Below are 21960 nucleotides of genomic sequence, written 5' to 3'. Positions count from 1 at the left end.
CAGTGCCCAGCCCTGGCCTGCTGCACGGCGGCGCCCGTGAGATGGCACCTGTTTCCCGAGGACCCTCCCGGGTCGCCGAGGGCAGGAGGGCTCCGCCTCTGCACCCAGGCCTCCTTCCAGTTCCCTCGGGGAGCTTCGTGCTGGGGCTCGGCACCGGCGTGTCCAGATCCCGGGGGAAGTGAGTTCTTTGTAGGCCGAGCCCAGGCCACGGCGTCGGGCGCTTCCAGGGTCGCCGGGTTTCAGGGCCACACCCGCAACAGCTTGCAGCCGCTTCTCAGACACCCGCCACCAGCCAGGCGAGAGCACTGCACTGCCACGTGCCTCGCCGCCTGTGGCCCCACATCCACACACACAGCACGTGGCTCCCTCTGTCATGAGTGCCGGCTCCCCAGCGGCCTAGAGAACATTAGGAAGTGAGTCAGGATTCCAAGGGAATGTCAGCTTAACCCTGGTCCCACGGACCTGGGATGCACTTTGTGGGACCCAGGAAGTGTAAGGCTGGGGAAGTCGGGGAGACCCGTCCCGCTCGGGGCTCCCAGGCATCCTGCGTCCTGCCTGAGAGAGGACTGGCCAGCGTGCCGGGACTCTTTCCTCTGGGTCTCGTCCGGCAGCCGGACAGGGGCCGTTTCTGGAATCCAGGGTGGGTCACCCGTTCCTCACCAGAGCACTGGGGACTGGGCAGGCCATGGGGCAAAAGGGCCCCCAGGGACTGGAAAAACAGCAGATAGGGGTGTATGTGGAGGGCTGATTGGGGGGGGGGGGCAGCTCCGGGCACCGACTCCCACACGGAGCCCAGGCAGGGGGCGGCGAGCAGGTTCAGCAACCCGGCCACCCGCCTGGCTGTCTGCGTTCTGCAGGCAGCTTCCCCCCCCCGCCCGGGGGGCTCACTGGGCTCCCCTGTCCCCAGCCCGAGGGCGGACACTGTGACGTTTCAGAGGAGGGCCGGCTGGGGCCCCAAGGGAGAGGCCAGGAGAGGTGGGCAGAGCCTCACGGGGCTGTCTGCATTTCATTCTTTACTCATCTTTCTGCCTTTGTCACCGCGTCCCTTAGGCTCCTTGTGTTTAAACCCCCATCATCTTGTCTCCTCTTCTCGGGAGAGTCCAGGTGTCTGATTGATCCTGGAGAGTTCAGAGGTGGTCGCACGGCGTTGAGACTTTTACGGAGTTGAAAATAACATCCAGTAGCGTTTTTATTGTACGTGGAGGCACAGACACGTGTGGAAACGGTCTAGAACGGAGCTTTACCAAAAGTCCCTTCACGTCCCATTCTTCCAGCTCCGGGGACCCCCAGCTTTTTGGCGTTCTCAGAAATAACCTCTACCACGCTTAACGTCTCGTGGGGCGAGCCGGTGGCAGCCAACGGCGTCCTGCAGGGCTACAGAGTGGTCTACGAGCCCTTAGCGCCCGTGCAAGGTAAGGCCAGGGGGGCGCATGGGGAGGGCACGGCACTCCACAGCGTCTGCAGGGCGGGGAGTCTTGCCTGCCAGAGGCACAGCGAGGAGGGCGTGAAGCCCAGTACGAGGCGGGGACAGACGAGGAAACCAGCAGCTTCCGGGCAGGAGGGGGTGCCGGCCGAGCAGCGCCTAGCAAGGGGCTCGGAGCCTGGGCTCTGGGGGCGTGGAGCGGGGACCGGGGATGCGCGTGTTCGCGGCGGAGCCCGGGGGACCCGCCCGCTGCACGGGAAGGGGGCAGAGACGGGAGCGCACCCTCGCCCCTTGGTCCCGGAGGTGCTGATCCGCCCCTGCTGCCTTGCTGCCTGTCTCTGGTGCCGTTGTAATTTCTGACGCGTCTGTCTCCTCCCCGCTCGCTGCTGCCCCGCTGTCAGAGGGCTCCGCGGGCACTTTTTTCTCGCCCACTCTGTGCCCGGCACCGGTGCCACAGGAGGGCGCCCGGCCCAGGGCGGGCTTCCCCCGGAAATGCGCGCGGCCAGACCGTAAACGTTGTAGATTATTTAATGCCTAGGAGGAGAAAATATAACCAACACATCAAATAATATTGGCGCTCCATTTAAAGCCGTGATAAAAGTTTCCTTTTAAAATCAGTACATTCAAGTAAAACGGGGGGCTGATTTGAGGAAAATTTAAGCACCAGATTTCATTTCATCGAATCTAAAATGCCATTATCGACTCTAAGATTCATTGTTATTTTACGAAGTGCTAAGAAAGAAAAAAGGCCGGCCGTAAACCGCAGCCCAGTATGTTGGCGTCATCAATCCCAAATCAGAGGGGAGAGAGTCTCAGACAAGCGATGAATGCGCTTTGGTAAACAAGAGTAGAGGGGGTACGGGTGTGCGGTGTGTGACACGGCGGAGGGCACGGGACCGGCCCCGAGGTGGCGCGGCCACACCCGCTGCGTCCTCTTCAGGGCCCAGTGCCTGCGTGGGGACCAGGTGGCCCGGGCGTTGCAGACGCCTTTTAACTAGTGCCACGCAACGGGGAAAGGATGGCCAAAAACCATGGTCCCGAGCCACCTTGGAGCCCCTCCCCATCAAGGTACGGGTTTTCCTGTACCTCCTCAAATAAGTGACTTATTCTGCATCGATGGGCTCGTAGAATCTCTCTAGAAACTCCGTGGCATGCGCGCCTCGGCCCCCGGGCTGGCTGCCTTCGTCTTATAAAGAAGTACTTGCCATCCAGGCAAGACCGTGGCCGTGGCCGTGGCCGTGGCCTCCGCCCGGTCGGGAGCCACGGTGGGCCCTGCTTCGCGATCCCCCGATCTCTGCGTTCGCGACGTCCCGGAGTCCTGCCGGCTCGCCACACATCTGTCCCCACGGCCTCCCCCTCCCTTCCAGGGAGATGACCCTGCACATCTGGTTCCCCGGGCCTTGTCGGGGCCGTGGTCACGTGGCCTCTGCAGCAGCACGGCCGTGGCTCACCAGACGCCGTCTAGACGCCCGGCGCCGAGCAAGGGCACACGCTCTCTCTGAGTCCTCACGCGGCGGCCGGGCCGCCTTTATTCGTATTTCACAAGAAATCAGGCTCCGAGCCCTTAAGACGACCGCCCAGGGCCTGCAGGTGGAGAATGCAGACACACGTGGGGTTTGGCCCCAGGTGGGCTGGTTTGAGAGCCCGTGATGGGGAAATGTCTGGAGCACGTGGGCTTTGGGGGGGGACACATGCCACAAACATCGCAGCGGGGAGCGGGAGAAGCGGTCATCAGCGTGTCACAGCTGCCCGTGGCACTTGTCTCCCTCCCTCCCTCTCGCTCCCTTCCTCCCTCCCTCCCTCTCTCTCTCCCTCCCTCCCTCTTCCCTCCCTCTCTCTGCTTCTCTCTCCCTCTCCGCCTCTCTCTCCCTCCCTCTCTCCCTCTCTCTCTCCCTCCCTCCCTCTCTCCCTGTCTCTTTTCCTCCCTCCCTCTCTCTCTCTTCCTCTCTCCCTCCCTCTCTCTGCTTCTCTCTCCCTCTCCGCCTCTCTCTCCCTCCCTCTCTCCCTCTCTCTCTCCCTCCCTCCCTCTCTCCCTGTCTCTTTTCCTCCCTCCCTCTCTCTCTCTTCCTCTCTCCCTCCCTCTCTCTGCTTCTCTCTCCCTCTCCGCCTCTCTCTCCCTCCCTCTCTCCCTCTCTCTCTCCCTCCCTCCCTCTCTCCCTGTCTCTTTTCCTCCCTCCCTCTCTCTCTCTTCCTCTCTCCCTCCCTCTCTCTGCTTCTCTCTCCCTCTCCCTCTCTCTCTTCCCTACCCCTTCTTCCCCTCTCCCTTCCCCTCCCTCCCTCCCTCTCCCCTTCTCCCCTTCTCCCCCTTTCCCTCCCTCTCTCCCTCTTACCCTCTCCCCTTCTTCCCCCTCCCTCCCTCCCCCTCACCCTCCCTCCCCCTCTCCCTCTCTCTCTGGTGACAACAGGCAGACCTTCTTGGTCGCAAGCATCTCGCCTCTTTTCACAAGTAGTAAGACCCTCTGTCACTCCGTTGGCCCTCCCGTCTGTCCGGAGGGCTGGTTCCTCTGCCTGGATTTTCCCGTCTTTGGCAGTGAGTATATACGCTCTGGAACCGGGCAGGAGAAGGTACTTTCAGTCAGCAGCTCACAGGTCTCTCCAGAAGCTCGGGGTGCAGTCCCTGGGCGCTTGAGACGCAACCATCCAGACCCCCTAAACCTTGGCCCTGAAGGCGGCACGGGCACACCCCCGACCCCCTGACTCCTGCTCGTCTGTCATGCGGCTGGTCCGGGCCTGGGGCTGGGGATGGTTGCTTCACAGCTGCCGCTAAGCTGCAGACCCTGCTGGAGTTGGAGGGGCCTCCGCTGGGTCCTTCCTCTCAGCCGCAGACCCCCTCCTGAAACCGCTCTGCCCCTGCTCCGGCCGGGGGTGAGGCTGGCCTCGCCCCCCCCCTGCCGCCCCCGGCCTCCCTGCCTGGAACCCAGCAAACAGCCTGTTCCCCGTGAGCAGAACCCACCAGCCCTCTTCCTGAGTGCCCCTGACCCTGTGACCTTCCGGGGTGTCCCTGACCACTGGCCAACACCGGTGTTGCTTTTCCGGGTCCCACCATGTGCCTGCCTGGTCTGATGGCATCTGCCAGAGCCCCTGGCTTAGCCAGACAGCAGCCGATAGATCCGACCCCTTCTAGCTGGCCATGCTCTGCAGCCACACGGGCCACAGGAGGAACGCAGGCCGGTAGAGGGCAGGAACTCAGAGCAGGAGAGACTTTCCTGTGGCCTCTCTCTGCCCCCAGGCCCTTCGGGGGCATTTTGACCTGAGGCTGGAGAGGGGAGGAGGGGATCTTTCAGTTGAAAGTAAGGCCATGCTGTCACATACGGAAAAGGACCAGATGCTCCGAGTGGCTAAACAGAAGGCAGCTTTGGGAAGCACACACAGCGCGGCGTCCTGCGCCCGGCTGAGGTCAAAGCGTCCGGCCCCTCGTCCGGCCCTCGCTGTCCCGCCTCCGTTCCCAGACCCTCGTCTCCCCGAGAAGCGTATTGTCCCCTCCCCTAGGGCATCGGCTGGCCGGTCTGATCAGCGTGCGGGCCTCTCGAGTGGGGGTCTCTCGGAGGAACCCAACCCTTGCCTCCTTCACGTTGGATCAGGATTTCCAACAGGGAATCGCGGGGGTGGCAACCAGGTCTCCGAACAATTTCCAGTTCTTTAAAATGCCTCACAGAACCACTGCATTTCCAAGAGATGTGGTTGCAAGTGTGGTGAAAACATCTGGGGCTGGAATCCTAACTCTGCAGGGAGGAAGGCCGTCAAACGGTCGTCTCACCCGCTGGCGATTCTGCTGGCCGTTTTTCCTGCCTCCTGGCCGGCCGGACGTTCCTCGAGAGCAGAACACCCACCTGGCATGGGCAGACCCTGCCTGCGATCCCTCCACGGAGAAGACAGGCCCGGCTCCTCCCCCGCCGTCCCCCGCCAGTGCCCTGGTCACGGTGGGGAGCACCGAGCCCCACGGAGCAGGAGCCGTGTTCTTAGGGAATGGGTTTTATGGCAGAGTTACTTTTATGTTTTTTAAGATGTTTTAAACGGTAGTATTTTATGTGATTGCACCCCGGGGCTTTGTATTGCAGGGCATGGTTTACAAATGGACTAAATAAATAAGATTCTGACATAGTTGAGATGCAGGGGAGGCCAGACTAGCTGTACGACCTAGTGGGATAGAATTCACAAAATCCATACATGGGTTTGTTTCTGCTCTGGGGAAAAGGAAGGCATTTTTTAATAAAACATAAAAAAAAAGTGACGGGGGGTGCTCTCCAGATTAATTTTACATCCAAATGGACCCCATCCGTCTGCTGATGATGGGCAGTGCGTGTGCAAACTGGCACCCCCAAAACCCCTTCCTTGAGCCATGCAGGGTGAGGGCCAGGCTCCCTGGGCAGACACGGCCCTGTTTCTCTACAGAAAAGCTCAAATTTGGAGGTCACTCAAACGTAGGCAGGATCACTCTGAAATCATCTGGAAGGGAGTCATTTAGCTGGATCAGTGTTCTATAAAAGGCATGATATGAACACGGCGAGCCGACTGGAAGGTACTTGGAGAGCTGTAGGCTAAGAGACACTCGCTTTGATGAGTTTGAAGGATGAGCCCATTTCGCAGTAAGGACGCGCTTGGCTGGGCTCTTCTGAGGTCAGGGCCACACGGGGATGGAAGGTGCCGATGGCTCTGGCTGCTCGCACTGAGGGCAGGCCCGGCGGTGGCCACGCCGGGCAGTGTGTTCATGGTGCATGTGGGCCGTGCTGGGGGCGGACGGCAGGTGCCGGGCGGTGCTCCTGGCAGGCTCTGCTGACCAGTGTCAGAGGGGCCACCTCACCTCTTCCTGCTCCTCCGGGGGATGAGCCGTAGACACCGGTGTGTTGAAAGCTCTCAGAAATCCCGAGTGGAGAGCCTACGAGGCCTTTCTGTAACACGTCATCTTCAAACTTACTTAACCAGGGAGCCCCATCTCCGTCCTGGAAAATGCTGCGTTCGTATGATTTTCACTGTGCGTCTTCCTCCCGAAATGTGGAATCTCAGTTCTCCAGCTACACCGAACACAACCAACACTTTCCCTTCGTCTGCGTGTTCATGAGCGAAAACGTTGTCTGTCCGTGGTCAGAGTTGTCTGAACCTGGGCAGTGATATTTGCAGCGACAGCCTTTCTCCGTCCTTGCTTCGGAGTCCAGGAGGAAGTTCTCACGAGGGGCCGGAGGCCTCTAGGCCACTGGTTAGCCAGCCCGGTCAGGCTGGAGAGCCCCACTTGGAGGAAGCCCAGCTTTTAGCTATGATGAAGGTTCCTGCCTCTTTTTCCCCGTTCTCTCCTCCTAAGTCAGGAGGCTCCAGGTCACCTGCACAGGTGACACAGAGCTCGGTGCGGCTCGGAGTGCAGCGGGAAGGGAGGGGGGCCCGGGCCGGGGGCAGGAGCACGGGGGCCTCCCCGGTGTGATGAGGGAGACCCGGGCCACCTCCCCGCGCCGCGCCGTGAGGCTGGCTCTTGGGTTTGTCAGCCCCACTTATCAGGCTTAAACTCTAATTACACTTATCTGTGCTGAAAATTGGCTATCACCACCACTTAAACTCCTCCTAATTGCAAGAAATAGTTCCTCGGCAAGCTGGGGACGCCGTCCTTGTGGTCGCGGTGGAGGAGGCGGCATCCGGCCGCGTCTCTAACTCCGGCCACCTCCTGGCCTTTGCTCTCGGTGGTTCCAGGGGTGAGCAAGGTGGTGACGGTGGACGTGAAGGGGAACCGGCAGCGCTGGCTGAAGGTCCGGGATCTCACCAAAGGAGTGACCTACTTCTTCCGTGTACAAGCGCGGACCATCGCCTATGGGCCCGAGCTGCAAGCGAACGTCACGGCCGGGCCCGCCGAGGGTAAGTGGAGCTCCGCCGGGGGCCCCGCGGCCGGTGCAGCACGAGCGGCCCACCCCGGGCTCCGTCCGGTCAGAGGGTCCCCCCTCGCTGCCCGTCAAGCAGCTCTGGCCCACCCAGAGCGGCCATAAACGCAGGAATGGTCCGGCGGCACGGGTGTCTCCAAACACCTGTGTTAACAGCAATGTCTACAGACAGGCTTGTTGTGTGCAGACCAGCAAACTCTTCGGTGTTAAGCATGTCAAGTTTGGGGCTGTTTTCTGGAAAAACTTGGGAAAAATGAATTTTTGAAATTAGATACACAAGAAACTTTTGTTTACATTTTTTTAAGTTTATTTTTTAGAGAGAAAGAGAGAGAGAGAGAGAGAACAAGCGGGAGAGGGGCAGAGAGAGAGAGGGAGACACAGAATCCAAAGCAGGCTCCAGGTTCTGAGCTGTCGGCACAGAGCCCGATGTGGGGCTCAAACCCACAGACCGAGATCATGGCCTGAGCCAAAGTTGGACACTTAACCGACTGAGCCACCCAGGCGCCCCCATACGCAAGAAAATCTTAAAGTGTTCACGTCACGAAGAGGAGCCACGTGGCTTCCCACCCACCTAAATGGTTTGGGCATTTATTGACATCCTTAGCAAGGCGAGGGTGACAGGACCTCGGTTCACAGGGTGCCCGCCCCACGCCAGGCACGGTCCTGGGCCCGTTGCACGGCCCGTCTCTGCTCACGTCCAGTCAACCTGGGAGGCCAGGGTGGCTTTCCCACGTCTAGGATGAGAAGACTGTGACAGAGCGAGGCTAAGCCACATGCTTGGGGAAGGAGACAGAACCTGGCCAGAGCCGCCGACCCCCTGTGGGATGAGGAGCCCCCAAGTGCCCACGTCCACCCTCCCCTGTCTCTTTTATCCCGCAGGCTCCCCGGGGTCCCCCAGAGATGTCTCGGTCAGCAAGTCCGCCTCTGAGCTGACCCTGCAGTGGATGGAGGGAAGCGCGGGCAGGACTCCCACCACGGGCTACGTCATCGAGGCCAGGCCCTCAGGTAAGGAGGGGGTTGGGCACCTGCCAAGGAGCCTGTTCAGCCTAGCGGAGGCGAGTGTCAGGGCCCTCCGGCCTCCACTTGGCCTCTCTCTAAAGATGCGGAGACCACAAGGGCGACTCGAGGAAGGGCGAGGGCGTCCCTCCCTCCGCCGTAACCTCGCGGGCCTGAGATTCTCGATGGCTGGCCACAGTACACGTGCCTCAGAGCCCGGTCGTCGTCATCCTCAGAAACACGTACATGAAAACACAGGGACGCTTACAGACCCTTGCGGCTCCTCGGGAAGATCCAAGAGTGTTTTCGGATGCTCGCCTCAGGCTCCGCCTGTTTGCCCCGACGGACAGAGTCCCGCTTGCTCCCGATCAGGGCGCAGATTCCTGTCCACACCCTCTGCCCCATCTTTCAGGCTCCCGAAAATGAGGTCTCAGTCCATTCCCTACCCTATCTGCCCGAGGAGGGTTTTCGCTCTCTTCCTCCTGTTCAGCTGTAATAACGAAGCATGGACGTTGCTGGAAGATCGATTAATGCTGTGTGGAGTCGGCTACTACTCCTTGGAGCCATGGGGGCATCACCCAATGCAGAGAACACCGAGCACGTCCTCTGTGGCCTGCAGGTGGTTGCACGTTCAATCGTGAACGCCTGAGCACGAAAATACAGGCTGCACCAGGGCTGCGGGCAGAGAGCCCTCCGCCAGAGTCCACCCTCAGCGCCGGGCGTCACTTAGGACTATGCCAGATGCCCCTCCCCCATCAAAGTGCTTTTCGGAGGTTACTCGTTGTAAGCACCTCCTAGAAACTTCCAGGTAGAAATCTGGCGCCCAAGACCCAAACAGTCCCCGTGAAAGGCAATATGTAAAGTTCTTCAGCCCCTGAACTCACACGTTCAGCGTCCCGCCCCGAGGGGTCCTGGAGCTTATGCCGAGCGAGGCTTTCGGCCTGTTCTGGAAACGGAGGGTCGCAGATGGGCGACGGGCCTCCTGCGGCCACTGGGTTCCCCCGCCGCGTCCCTCTGAAAGCCGGCGGCCCCGAGAGCAGACAGCAGGCTCTCCGCCGAGGACACTCGATCCCACGGCACCTTCAGAGATTGGCAGGAGCCTCGAATACAGGCCTGGTGAGGTCTGGGCCCAGCCGAGGGCTGAGGAGCCTTCATGGACGGACCCCAAGGAAGGAAGTCGACGCTTTCTCCCCAAATCTAGGGAGAGCGTTCACTGCAAAGGTTCCTTTGTGCCCTTTCAGGCTACCAAGGGCTCCTGAGAGAATTTGGGAGATCTGTGGACATCGCTCACCACCAACTGACCTTCAGCATTTTCTTCCCTTATGAACGTAGGCGTGTTCGTGTACTCTGGCTGCTATGACCACGTACCCCGCACCAGGCGGCTTACCCCGCGACACATACTGTCTCCCGGTCTGGAGGCCGGGTGTCTGAGGACAGGCGTGGCGGGGTTGGGTCCTGTGAGCTTGTGAGCGGAGGTCTGCTCCTTCCTCTCTCCCAGCTTCGGGTGGTTTGCCATCAACCCTGGGCCTTCGTGGGCTGTGGAGGGATTTCCCGCCCCCTCCCTCCCATCTCCACCTTCTCCCTGTGTGCCCTCCGGTCCCTGTGCCCGAACTGCCCCTTCTATGAGGACACCAGTCATACCGGGTTAGGGCCCACCCCCAAGACCTCACCTTGACTAATTACATCTACAAAGACCCTCTTCCAAATAAGGTCACATTCTGAGACATTGGGGATAGGACCTCGACCACGTCAATTTTGAGGGGTCACAATTCGACCTACAACAGTTGGGTTGAAACCGCATAAGTAACTTCACAACCTGTGGAATTGTCAGCAGTAGAAACCACACTGGTTCCCATCCCGACCCGGCTGGGATGGGTGTTTCACAAGGTGGTGGACCTCGCCATCCAGACGTTCCCTGGAACTTGTGCTCCAGCGCGGCCCTGGAGGAATCCAAGGCTTTGCACCCCATCTTCCAAAGAACCACGGAGCCCAACAGGCGCATCGAAAACCACACGTGACCCACACAGTCACCATCCCTGGGACCCAGGGTTGCTGTGAACCTCCAGCTCCCTCTGGGTAATTACAGTCATTAGCAGCATAGCTGGCTTCCTTCTTAGTTTTATTTTCTGCATCTAAAGCCGTTCTGAGAAGGGCTCCCTTCAGAGTCAGCAGATTGCCGGAGGGGTCCGTGGCACCGGGAGGAGACAAGAAGGCTTGTCCTCGGTGACACAAGTGGAAGACCTTTGCCAAGTCATTTCCTTCAGCCCGCACGCTTGCTCCCCGACAGAGTGTTAAAAACCCCAGTGGATGTATAGATGTGAGAGGCCACAGCGGGGTCACTGGGGTGACGGAAACGCTCTGTGTCTGGACCATGGCGACGTCAGTTCCCGGTTGCGATGCCTCGCTGTTGTTCTGAGGGGTGATACCGTTGGGGGACCCCGGATACAGGACGCGTGGCATCTCTCCGTAGTATTTCCCATAACCGTGTGGGGCTCTACAGTTATCTCAACATAAAAAGCTCCGCTCAAGATCTTAAAATACATACGTGTATCCCACGGACGGTGTCCTGTTCAGTCAAGTGCAACGGCACGTCTTTGAAACGAGCATTCTCATGTCAGAGACCAGCCGTGGGGAATGTGCCACAGCAGCAGCCAGACACGGGCGCAAGGGCTCGGAATCCTAACAGTGCAGAGCACATTCCGGCACCTTCTGAGGAAAGAGAAGGTATTGATCCTCAGACTTGCCTGGGGAGCCATTTGCTTTCTCATCAGGTTAGCAGATGCTCACGCGTCCACCGTAGCGAAAGAAGCCGGTGGCCTGTTGGCCAGAAGTGCAGTTTTAGGGAGTCCGCGAGGGGGTGTGTGAGGAAGAGCTGATCGGGGTGCCGGCCCGGGTCTCATACTGAGCCCCCCGCCCGGAGGTCCTCGGCCGAGCGGGCGCCTCCTGAGACCAGCGAGGCCCGGGGGTCATGCCGCCACGTGGAAACCAACCCCCAGGGACTGAGACGCCACAGGAAGCTGGCCTGCAAGACGCCGTCTCGTTCAGCGGGCGCGAGAGATCTTGCCTCCCCTGGTGTCCTGCGACCGATTCCCCCTTTCAGACCGTCCGCCCGAGCAGAGCGGCTGCAGGGCTTCCCCGTCTTCCCGTGGAAAGGCCTCCTCCCTCCCGTGACTGAGGCCAGCAGCGACGCAGAGGCAAATGAAATGCTTTTATGGATTGTCAATATTTAAACACCTTGCTGGTGCCTTAGGGCTTTGGATCTCAGCTGCCATCTATTACAGGCCTCATTACACAACACATTAAACGCTCTATCTTATTTTCTCCACCGAAGCTCTCTGGCAAGACTTTCTCCAGGCAGGGGCGTGGGTGTCAAAGGGAGTGGGGATTTGGTGGACGGGCCCGGGTTTTCGTGAGGAGGCCTTATTTTTTATTGGGTGGGGGGGAGGGCAGGAGCCACCCGGCACACCCCTGGGTATCTGGGAAGCCTGAGCCACTTGGCACTAGGTGGCCCCTGGAACCCCCACCTGTCTGCCCGGCCCGCCGTCTTCCTGTCCAGCTGAGTCTCTGTCTCAGCCCCCAGGAGGCAGGTGGCTAATCAGCTGGGTGGCTGGCACCTCGAGGTGGCCAGCGGGCTCGGGCAGCCCCCCTCACCCTTCTGTACCCTCAACCGTCACCCCTACAATCTCTGCAGAGTAGCTCACTGCTTCCCTAACGTGGAGACAGAACCAGATGGCGGCCATGACATTACTGTCGGGCTGGAGCCCGGAGTCCCTCTTACTCTGGGGAAGGACAGTCAGGGAGTGCAGGCGCGAGGCCAGAGACACCTCTCTCTGGTTGCGTGCACGTTTGCTCCGAATCCGCGTTGCAAAGTTCCCTGGAAGGCGACGGAGACTATGCAGTGGGCACAGGCGGATGATTTATTTACACAAATTATCCCAAGGCATTTTACTGTGTAGATCACGAAACCTAATTTACATATTTACACAATAGACCGGAATGGCAGTAAGGGAACTATAAATATATTTTCCTCTCCGAAGCAGCCGTGAAATACATACTTAGGACGTACCCGGTGCAGACAGACATTGTATTGCCTTTTTCACAAGCAGTGTCTTTAGCCCAGAGATGAGAGCTGGTCCCTCCTCGTCCCCATCCCCGATCTGGACCTGCCTCATCCACGTGGAGTCCCCCTGGGAGCCCCCCACCCGCCTCCCCACTCCCCACCGTCAGCCTCTGGCCAAGGGATTTTCAGTTGAACAAAGAACAAAATCAGTCTTTTCCCAAAGGTTTTAAAACCCATGGAAATTCCCAAGTCAGCAAATTCAGCAGGGGGAAGGAGCTGCGGGCACAGGTCCGACGGGGCCCGGCCTGGCACCCACTCCCGGCCTCCTCACACCCACGTCCGCTGACCGCCCGTCCGCCCGGGTGCCCTGCCGCCCGCTGGGCTCAGCCTGTCACAGGCCTCCTTTGCTTCTAGACGTTCATCCCCACTTGTCTCCTGCCTTACAACTGGATCAGATACAAGGGAATTTTTTTTCCTCCCCTGCGAGGTATTTAGCCTCATGTTTGAGCCCCACCTGCTTCAGTCAAATTTCGGACCGAGATTGACCACGGATACGACAGAAATGGCAGCGTCTAAGAAACACATGGCCGACGGGCGTCCGTTTGCTCCGAGCCACAGCCTGACAGTCACGTTGTTGGTGACATGAGTTAGTGGAACCAGAAATCTCGGGCCCGTGAGTGACAGTTTCATTCAGCACGGAGACCCTGTTTAATTGTCCGTGAAATCAAACTTTCGTGCTGGCCTGGCATCCGCCTGAATACCTGTGGCACACAGCTCCGTTCTGGGCGTTCGAGGGATAAATCGAGCAACCCGCGGATGTGCCCGAGCTGGGCTCCATCTCGATCCAGAAGAGAGGTGTTCATGTGCCCATGTTTATTAGGACATCATCTGGGAGCAGATGTGCCTCCCGCTGCCGGGGCGGGGGAGAGGCCGGGCTGCCCCTTCTGTGAGCCGCGAGCAGGCCTGTCGTGAGGCAGCAAAACCGTTCAGACCGGAAGAGGGTTCTTTCCGCAAGGACCTTGACCATCGGCTGCTTCCCCGTGTCTGACGCACAGATAATGCGCTGCAGGCAGCAAAACAAAGAGTTCACGTTCTTTCCCGAAACATGAGCCCGCTGAGGAGCCAGACCGTGTGTGTGGCTTCTTGCCACCTCCCCCGAGGCTGGTGGGACCTGGGGTGTGTTTAAGGATAATTGCAAAGTTTCTCTCTCAGCAGTGTTCCCCCCTCCCACCCCCTGCTTAGCTGGTGGGGGGCAGGATTGCTGTCCCTGGCAGGTGTTTGACTGGCAAGAGTCCAGGGAGGTGCTCCCCCAGGCGTCCAGGAATAGGGGGCAGGCCCCGCACACAAGTGTGATTTGGGCTCACTCCCCCGCCACGGGCCCCCCTCCCACAGACATCAAGACCACGCCCCCAGGAAGTCCAACGCCCCGGAGCCCACAGAGGACACAGTACGAGGCATCAGCCATTCAGGGATGCAGCTTTGGAAGGTATCTGGACACAGGAGCTCCCCGAGCGCAGACGGGAAGCCAGGCCGGGGTCCCCTGAGCATCCCAGTGGGGGCCAGTCTCACCTGGGTCTGAGGGCTGGCTGAATCAGACCCCCAGAACCGCCTTTGGAACGAACGAAGGCCCACACTGCTCTCAAGTGTTGATTGAGATGGAAATCCGGACGCTGGGGATTATCCCTCTGCATGGAAAATCAGTTGCACAAACCTCATTATGGCTAATAGTTCTGTAATGTTATTTTCCCCCCTAATTTGTAGAGATACTTTTCTCCATCATTGATTTATTGAGATACTTAACGGCACAATACAAACGAGAAAAAAACAATCCACGGTGGGGAAAGAGAGTGGACGCGTTAACAGCTGCCAAGTTTTCCTACCCGCTCGTGATCACGATGTAAAGATCAGTATAGATAAATAGCCCTGTGAATTAGAAGCAAATTCTAAAACGCAAAATGTGCTAATTTTGGCAAGGAGGAATTAAGCAAAATAAAAATGTGAACATTTTCTTCTCGTAGTTCAGAAGGAAATTCTCTCGGCATGACTCTCCCTCCCCCAACATTTTTCAGTGTAAACGGATTGCTATATAAATTGTTCTGTGTTGAGATTCTATATCAATATTTTAAAATGTTTTTATGAAAAATGCACACAATTCCTGGGGCTGTGACAGAGCGCTTAAAATAAAATGTGGCCTTTAGGTGACGGTGGAGGAAGGGGAAATAATTTTTTTTCTTCGGGAGCAGGAAAGCATTACAGAAACATTAATGCAAAAGACACTTGGAGAAGTCATTCCAGAAGAGTTCAGACCTGCTCTTAACAGTCTGAGAATTCCTTTCACACTTAGTCCCTGCACTGCAGTGGTTCAAGCAACATCCAGTTTAAAAGAGCTTATATATTTTTTTTTTTGCTTGTCTTTTTTACAGCATAAAATTATCTTCCCCTTTTAGAAGAAAAACACTGCAGGGGCACCATGGTGGCTCAGTTGGTTAGGCATCCTACTCTTGATTTTGGCTCAGGTCATGATCCCAGGGTCACAGGATCAGGCCCCGATTCAGTCTCGACGCCTGCTTAGGATTCTGTTTCTCTGTCTCCCCTGCCCCTCTCCCCCATTCCCTCTCTCTCTCACACACAAAAAAGAAAAGAAACAATTCAGTCAACATTTAAAGCGCTTAGAATAGTGACTTGCTCATAGTAAGTGCTAAATAAAATGGTGGTGGTTGTTTACTGAAAAGCTGATTGTGCTAGGCCCTGCAAAGTGCTATGGGGAGGTAAAGATGGATGGATAGAAGGATGGACAGATGGATGGATGGATGGATGGATGGATGGAAGGAAGGATTGATGGTGGAAGGTAAGGGAAGGAAAGGAAAAGAAAGGAAGGAAATGGGTGGATGGATGGAAGGATTGATGGGGAAGGGAAGGGAAGAGAAGGAAAGGAAAAGAAAGGAAGGAAAATGGGTGGATGGATGGAAGGATTGATGGGGAAGGGAAGGGAAGAGAAGGAAAGGAAAAGAAAGGAAGGAAAATGGGTGGATGGATGGAAGGATGGATGATGGATAGATAAAAGGATTGATGGTGGAAGGAAGGAAGGAGAGGTAAGTGGGTGGATGGATGGAAGGAAGGAAGGATGGATGGATGGATGGGTGGGTGGGTGGAAGGATTGATGGTGGAAGGAAGGAAGGAAGGAAGGGTAAATGGGTGGATGGAGGAACGGAAGGAAGGAAGGATGGATAGATGGGTGGGTGTAAGGATTGATGGTAGAAGGAAGGAAGGAAGGAAGGAAGGAAGGAAGGAAGGAAGGAAGGGTAAGTGGGTGGATGGATGGACGGAAGGAAGGAAGGATGGATAGACGGGTGGGTGGAAGGATTGATGGTGGAAGGAAGGAAGGAAGGAAGGAAGGGTAAGTGGGTGGATGGATGGACGGAAGGAAGGAAGGATGGATAGATAGGTGGGTGGAAGGATTGATGGTATAAGGAAGGAAGGAAGGAAGGAAGGAAGGAAGGAAGGAAGGAAGGAAAGGTAAGTGGGTAGATGGATGGAAGGAAGGATGGGTGGATGGATGCATGGATGGTAGATGGATGGGTGGAAGGATTGATGGTGGAAGGAAGGAAGGAAGGAAGGAAGGAAGGAAGGAAGGAAGGAAGGAAGGGGAGGTAAGTGGGTGGATGGATAGATGGAAGGAAGGAAGGATGGATAGATGGGTGGATGGAAGGAAGGAAGGGAGGGAGGGAGGGAGGGAGGGAGGGAGGGAGGGGAGGTAAGTGGGTGCATGGATGGAAGGATGGACCACCCCAACAGATATTTATTGAACTCTTGAAGACTCGTAGGGCACCATGGTGCCGAAAGGTAAATGTGAAAGAGTGCTCAGAAAGCCAGTTGGTGGAGGCAACCCCCTTACTAAAGCGTAGGAGTGAGGTCAAGACGAGTCTGAAAGGGTGAAATGACATGTTCGTCCGCACACTGCCCTTAGACTAGGAGCTGCTCGTGCGAGCAGAAATCTCACCTGATTCCCCAATGGGTGGAACAGCCCAAGCAAAGAGTGAGCACGCGAGTGTCTGTGTAATGAACGCGTGAATGAACAGGAGGCAGTGGAGGGGGAGGAAGGGGCCACCGGGGCAGAGCAGGGCTATAGAGCAGGGCACTCTCGGTGCCCATTATTTCCTGGTCATTGTCGTGCAAACTCAGAACGAAAACCACAGCCGACAGCCACCCCGTGTGCAGACTTCAGCGTGTCGGGGCGGGGGACTTGGAGCTGTGGCCGGCCGGCCATTTTGACGTGATTACCGTAACGGGCACCTCGGTGAGGAATGAGCGTAAACGTGAAAGTTGAGGAATAAATGATCATTGTGCTCTTTTTCTGCCCGTCCAGAGATTTGTGCCTTTAAAATCTCATTCACGTCCGTGCCTTCGTTAACCTGTGACTGTAAGGGCTTAATCGGTGCAAACTCTAAATCCTATGCAAACACAGACTTATACGCCAGCACTTTTCTTCCTGTGTACCATTGGGCTAATCCACTCGAGCGCATCTGGCGTCCCAAGGTGCGTGAGCAGGTTGGTGCCAGATAACCCTCAGCTCTCTGCAAAGCTGTCCGCACGTGTGCGTGCATACTCAAACGTGCCTTTCCTCTCCGGACCTCCTGCTCTCTTTAAAGGATCACATACCTGTGCCTGTAAAGGAAATTACAATTCATGAACGTTCTGGGCTCTGAGCCCACTTTTTGCCAAGCAGCCTCCGTATATGTCCTCCCATAACGCGTTCGGTGTGAGGCACTGTTGTATACACCAAAGATCCTACTAGAGACATCAAGTCAGAGAGCAGAGACGAGGCCTGGAGTCCGATGGGAATGTGACAGGGCGAGGAGAATGTTCAGGAACATGCCATGACCACCCCAGGGCCTTGGCGGGGTCTCTCTGTCGGGGAGAGGGCTGACCTCGTCCCCAGCCTGGCCCCGTGCAACCCACCCGGGCTCTGGCTCTCCCGTCAGTTGCACTGCGCGAGGGCCACGGTGAGCTGGCCGCGGGGTGGGCGCCAGGTCGAAGGCGGGAGAAAACCCTAACCCCTGCTCCTGTGCTGTGTCCTCAGATGAAGGCCTGTGGGACATGTTTGCGAAGGACATCCCCCGGAGTGCCACCTCCTACACCGTCAGCCTGGACAAGCTCAGGCAGGGAGTGACGTACGAGTTCCGAGTAGTGGCCGTGAACCAGGCGGGCTACGGGGAGCCCAGCAGCCCCTCTACAGCCGTGTCAGGTAGGGAGCCCTGCCCAAGCAGGGGAATCTCAGGACAAAGCCCTGTCCCCTGAGGGAGGAGAGGGAGACATGGGGCCGTCACGAAAAGACAGAGGACAACACCGTGCTTCGTGTAGGCAGCCCCGCCGAGGGCCCAGGGAACTCGGTGCTAGGGAAGCGGTGTGCACGGGATCCCGTGGCACCACCACCAGGCCCCCCGACTGCCCTTACCATGTTCCGCTTGAGCAATCCTTACTTTTCCCTAATCAGAGGCTTGTGCAGAAGTCAGAGCAGTCCACTTGGGGTGAGCAGTGCCCTCGGGGGTGAAGGCCACCCTGAGCCCTCCCATGAGCTGCAGGCTCCTTACGGTGCAGGCTTGTGTGATGCCTAAAATGCAAAAATCACCCCAGCAGATGCCCCTGGGGAGTGTCTTAGCGCCAGACATAGGTTGTGTCTGATGGGGGGCCTCGGGGACGTGAGCCCGTGCTGGTCGCCACCCTGTAGGGTGAGGCCCCGGCTCCACTCTGGGTGGGAGAGGTGAGGTTTCTTTCCCAGAGCTGGACAGACTAGCCACCGTCAGCAGCCATGTGGCCGGGGGTGTGACAGATGGGGAGAAAGTGACCGCCAGGAGTCAGAAAGGGCTTCTCAGAAGAGGGGGTCTGGGTGGTGAAGGGTTCACAGTGGGGAGGGCACAGGAGAAGGAGGTAGCACAAAGTCTCAGACGGCAGGTGGGGGGGGGGGGAGCTGCCTTCAGCCCCAGGGTTACTGGGGGTTGCTTGGAGAACGCCCCCCCCCCAGGGGCTCCACAGCGGATCCCCCCCCCTCCCCTGTCCCAGGCAGCCCAAGTTGGGAGCCCGCTCTGGAGGGATAGTAGGGAGCCAGGTGAGGGCGATTCAGAAAAGAAGTTGGCCGTCCCCTGCAGGCAGGGTCACCGGCAAGGCCAGAGACCCAGACGGGCGTCCCTACAGTAAGAGAAACGTGTTTCACTTCCCCTGCACGTAGGTCTGTTTAAGCTACTGACTCTCTTGTGTCACTGAAAACACCTCTCCTGTTTTGCCTTTGGACTTGCTGTTGGACAAGGATAGTGTCCGTGGGTGCACTCGGGCCCCCCAAGTCCCGGTGGCCCGTGAGGGGGTCTGCCTGGAGGAGACATGGCACACCGCCGGCTTGTTTAACAAATTAGACTTTAACACACCAAATTTTTCTCATTTCCTTCATTTTCCTCGTGAAAAATTTAATACGTCCCCAAAAAGAGAGACTAGAATAAGGAATCCCTGGACACTGTCACTCCAGTTCCCCAATTCAAGCCTCTCTTGGTTCACCTGTGGAGACTCTGGTCACACACACACACACACACACACACACACACACACACACACGGCCGATGGCAAAAGCTGGTTCCTACAGGAGAACAGAGCGCTCCTACCCTGCTGTTCATGGGGTCTGTGACCGTGCTGTTTCTCTGAAACCCCCCGCACCCCCTCGCCCACCGTGGCTGCCGGCAGGACTGTGCTCGGCTCCCTTCACCCTTCAGACCAGCCAGCAGGCGGGCACCTGCCCGGCTCTGCCTCGGGGCCGACCGCAGATCTGCCCCGGGGGAGAATCTTGCGGGCACCGAGGCCTTTCCTTTCCAGGCCCACCTGGGCCTCTTCCGCTGGGCGGTCGGCTGGGGTTTGTTGGCTCATTACGTGGGGGCCCTAACGTGCAGCCTGAAAACCACTTCCGGTGTCTGGACTCCAAATGCTGCCAGCTCCCCAGAACCCCTGTGCTGTTACATTATCCAAAGTCAATCCCCCTTTCTCAACCCCAGCGCGCACACATTTTTCACCTGCCCAGTGAGAGATTTAACACAAGGTAGATGTGTTTGTTGTGGATTTCGGTGGCTGGAAGGTGGACCTTGGCCTCACCCGTAATAGGCTTCCTGTTCCCTCCGAACCAGCTCTCCGGGGAGGACCCCGAGGCCATCCGGCACCTACAAGAAACAGTTCCCATTGTTCTGTTCTTAGTAAACAGAATAAAACATGATCAAGAAGGGTATCCTTCTTCAAAGCAACTTCTAAATGAACTTTTCTGTTCGGTGCCTCAAAAAACATATGGAAAGATGGGCCAGTTCTGCTCAGTTTTGCTGCAGGCGCAAAATAAATAAACTACAACCGCGGCCCTTGGGGAGCCCTGGTGTGGCAGAACAGGCCAGCGGGGAGGCTTCTGTGCAGGTGTGGATGGGATCTAGCACCGGGAGTGAGCAGGAGTCAGACCACGGGGCTCCCCAGGCTTGGACTGTGCCCCGTGGCTAACGTGGGGCACCGAAGGCTTTTAGGAAGGGACGGTTTGTTTCCATCTGAGCGAGATGTCTCTGGTGACAGCGTAGGGAGTGGATTGGGGTGAGTCCAGTAGAGGAGAAGCCCCCTGAGAAGAGGCTGTGGCGGGCAGGGGTGGGTGGTGGCCGTGGTGGAGAGGGTAAGGGGACCGCGGGGCCATCCGGGAGGGAAGCCTGGGCCCTAGAAGAGGGGAGGGCATCCAGGCACTCCGATCCTTCCTGTCTTTACCCCGGACGACATCCGCGGGCAGGTGGATGTGGAGGTCACAGGAAGTAGCGCGAAGGATGGTATAGATGCTCAAGGGCAGGGTGAGCTCCGGGAAAGGGCAGCGTGGGTGCCACGGGGGCCCCGAGCCCGGTTCCCACAGGGAAGGAGCAGCGGCCGCAGAGCCCGTCACGCCCGAGCCTGGGTCTGGGAAGCTGGAACCCACGCCAGCCCGTGGTTCCGTCCTCCCCCTGACTCGGGGCTCGTCGCCTCCTCCCTCCCCGCCCCCACCCTGCACGGAGCCCCGCCACCTGTTCCCGGACAGGAGGCAGGAGTCTCCATCGCGTGTGACTGTGTTGGTGTGCCCCTCAGCGCAAGTGGAGACCCCGTTCTACGGGGAGTGGTGGTTCCTCCTGGTGATGGCGCTGTCCAGCCTGATCGTCCTGCTGCTGGTGGTGTTTGCTCTGGTCTTACACGGGCAGAACAAGAGATACAAGAACTGCGGCACAGGTGAGGCGTCTGCCCCCCTCTCCCCCCGCCACTGTTTTCTCCCATCTCTCCAGGGTCTGTGGGGCCAGCATCCCCTTTGCGGGTGATAAGACAGGCGCAGCGGATTTCCTTCGGGAGGCGGCTGGGTGCAGCGCGCAGGCGTCCTAGAGCTCGGCGGCCGGGACTCTGGCCCTGGCTCTGCCCGCAAATGAGCTGTGTGTCCTGTCCGTCGCTTGGGTCATTTTGGCCTCCCTGCGTCTGTTTTCCCCATGAGCACCATTTCCCAGATGCAGCGGTATTTTTGAACGTGATCTATAACGCGTTAGCCAGAAGCGTTGACCAGATGAATCACCAGACTATTCAGTGTCACGGGAACGCAGTGCTGGGCACGTCTCCGGAGCATCGGTGAGCTCAGGGAGCCGCCGATGGAAACAAGGTGCGGGGTTCAGCCAGACAGCGGTTGAGTTGTACCTCACCTTAAACCCCACGTCCCAGCTCCGCGCCCTCTGGCGCCCGGCTCACCACTGCCTCCCCAGTATGAGCTCCTGGCACACAGAAGGTTCTCAGTAAGTGTCTGTTGCTGAGTGGATCGCCCCATCAGAGAAATGGACAAACGAACACGGGGCAAAGCTGGACTCCATTTATAGGAAGGTCCGGAACCACCAAAATGAGTGGGAGTTTCTAGAAGACAGAATAGCGGTTGCCTGTTGGGAGAGAAGTATAAACAGAGAAGGTCAGTGAGGGAGCCCCTTGGGGTTCATGGGGCTCTGTATGTCTATGCCCATGGCAGTTATACATGTAGCAAATGAGTCACTGGACGTGTCAGATAAGTACACTTTATGCATTTATTCTTCTCGGTTTTTCTTCAGTTCTCCTAATAACCTAGGAGACCCCTTCTTGGCACAACCACGGCTGTCTGTTCCATCACAGCTGTAGCTTGGCCGAGAACGTGACCAGCTCCCTGGGGTCACCTGGGCGGCAGGACAGGCCCCATAGCTGGAGCCATTCCCACCGCTCCTCCGCCTTTGCTCCCCAGGAGGCCGGCTCCCTGGTGGGGGTCCTCCTGCAAAGGAGCCGGCCCCGTGAGCCCTCAGGGACGAGGGGCTGGGCTGAGCGGCTTCCCCAGCCTCAGCCTCCCAGTTCCATCCATCCCTGCGCCTAACGGGTTAACACAACCAGGCCCCTCACCGTTTGCTTTCCTGGCGTTAAGCAATTCATCCCTCCAAAAAGGGTTTATTTTTTTCTGTATAAATTCACTTCTAACAAGTGTTCGTAAATCAGATTTTATTCCTATGGGATTTACTATGTATGAATGGCATGTCATTTTATTGAGTTAATGCTATTCCAGAATCCTGTGTCTGGCACACAGAAAATCTCCCCGCTTT

The 21960-nt window shown here is 57.8% G+C and overlaps 1 protein-coding gene across 3 annotated transcripts in view; it reads left to right on the top strand.

The window, feature by feature from the left end:
* SDK1 (sidekick cell adhesion molecule 1) overlaps positions 1–21960 on the top strand; it is an 879729-nt gene that overhangs the window by 841177 nt on the left and 16592 nt on the right. For all 3 annotated transcript variants that reach the window (XM_053894114.1, XM_053894115.1, XM_053894113.1), the window contains 5 exons: positions 1275–1412; positions 7100–7261; positions 8164–8289; positions 17421–17585; positions 20459–20596. In XM_053894114.1, the coding sequence (XP_053750089.1) occupies positions 1275–1412; positions 7100–7261; positions 8164–8289; positions 17421–17585; positions 20459–20596 (729 nt within the window). The remainder of the gene's footprint in view (positions 1–1274; positions 1413–7099; positions 7262–8163; positions 8290–17420; positions 17586–20458; positions 20597–21960) is intronic.

This window comes from Panthera pardus, unplaced genomic scaffold, assembly GCF_024362965.1.
Source record: "Panthera pardus isolate Hobbes unplaced genomic scaffold, ASM2436296v1 HiC_scaffold_4, whole genome shotgun sequence".
Classification (NCBI taxonomy): Eukaryota; Metazoa; Chordata; class Mammalia; order Carnivora; family Felidae; genus Panthera; species Panthera pardus.
The sequence above is the reverse complement of the archived record's forward strand: the minus strand, read 5'-3'. Positions and strand labels throughout refer to the sequence as shown.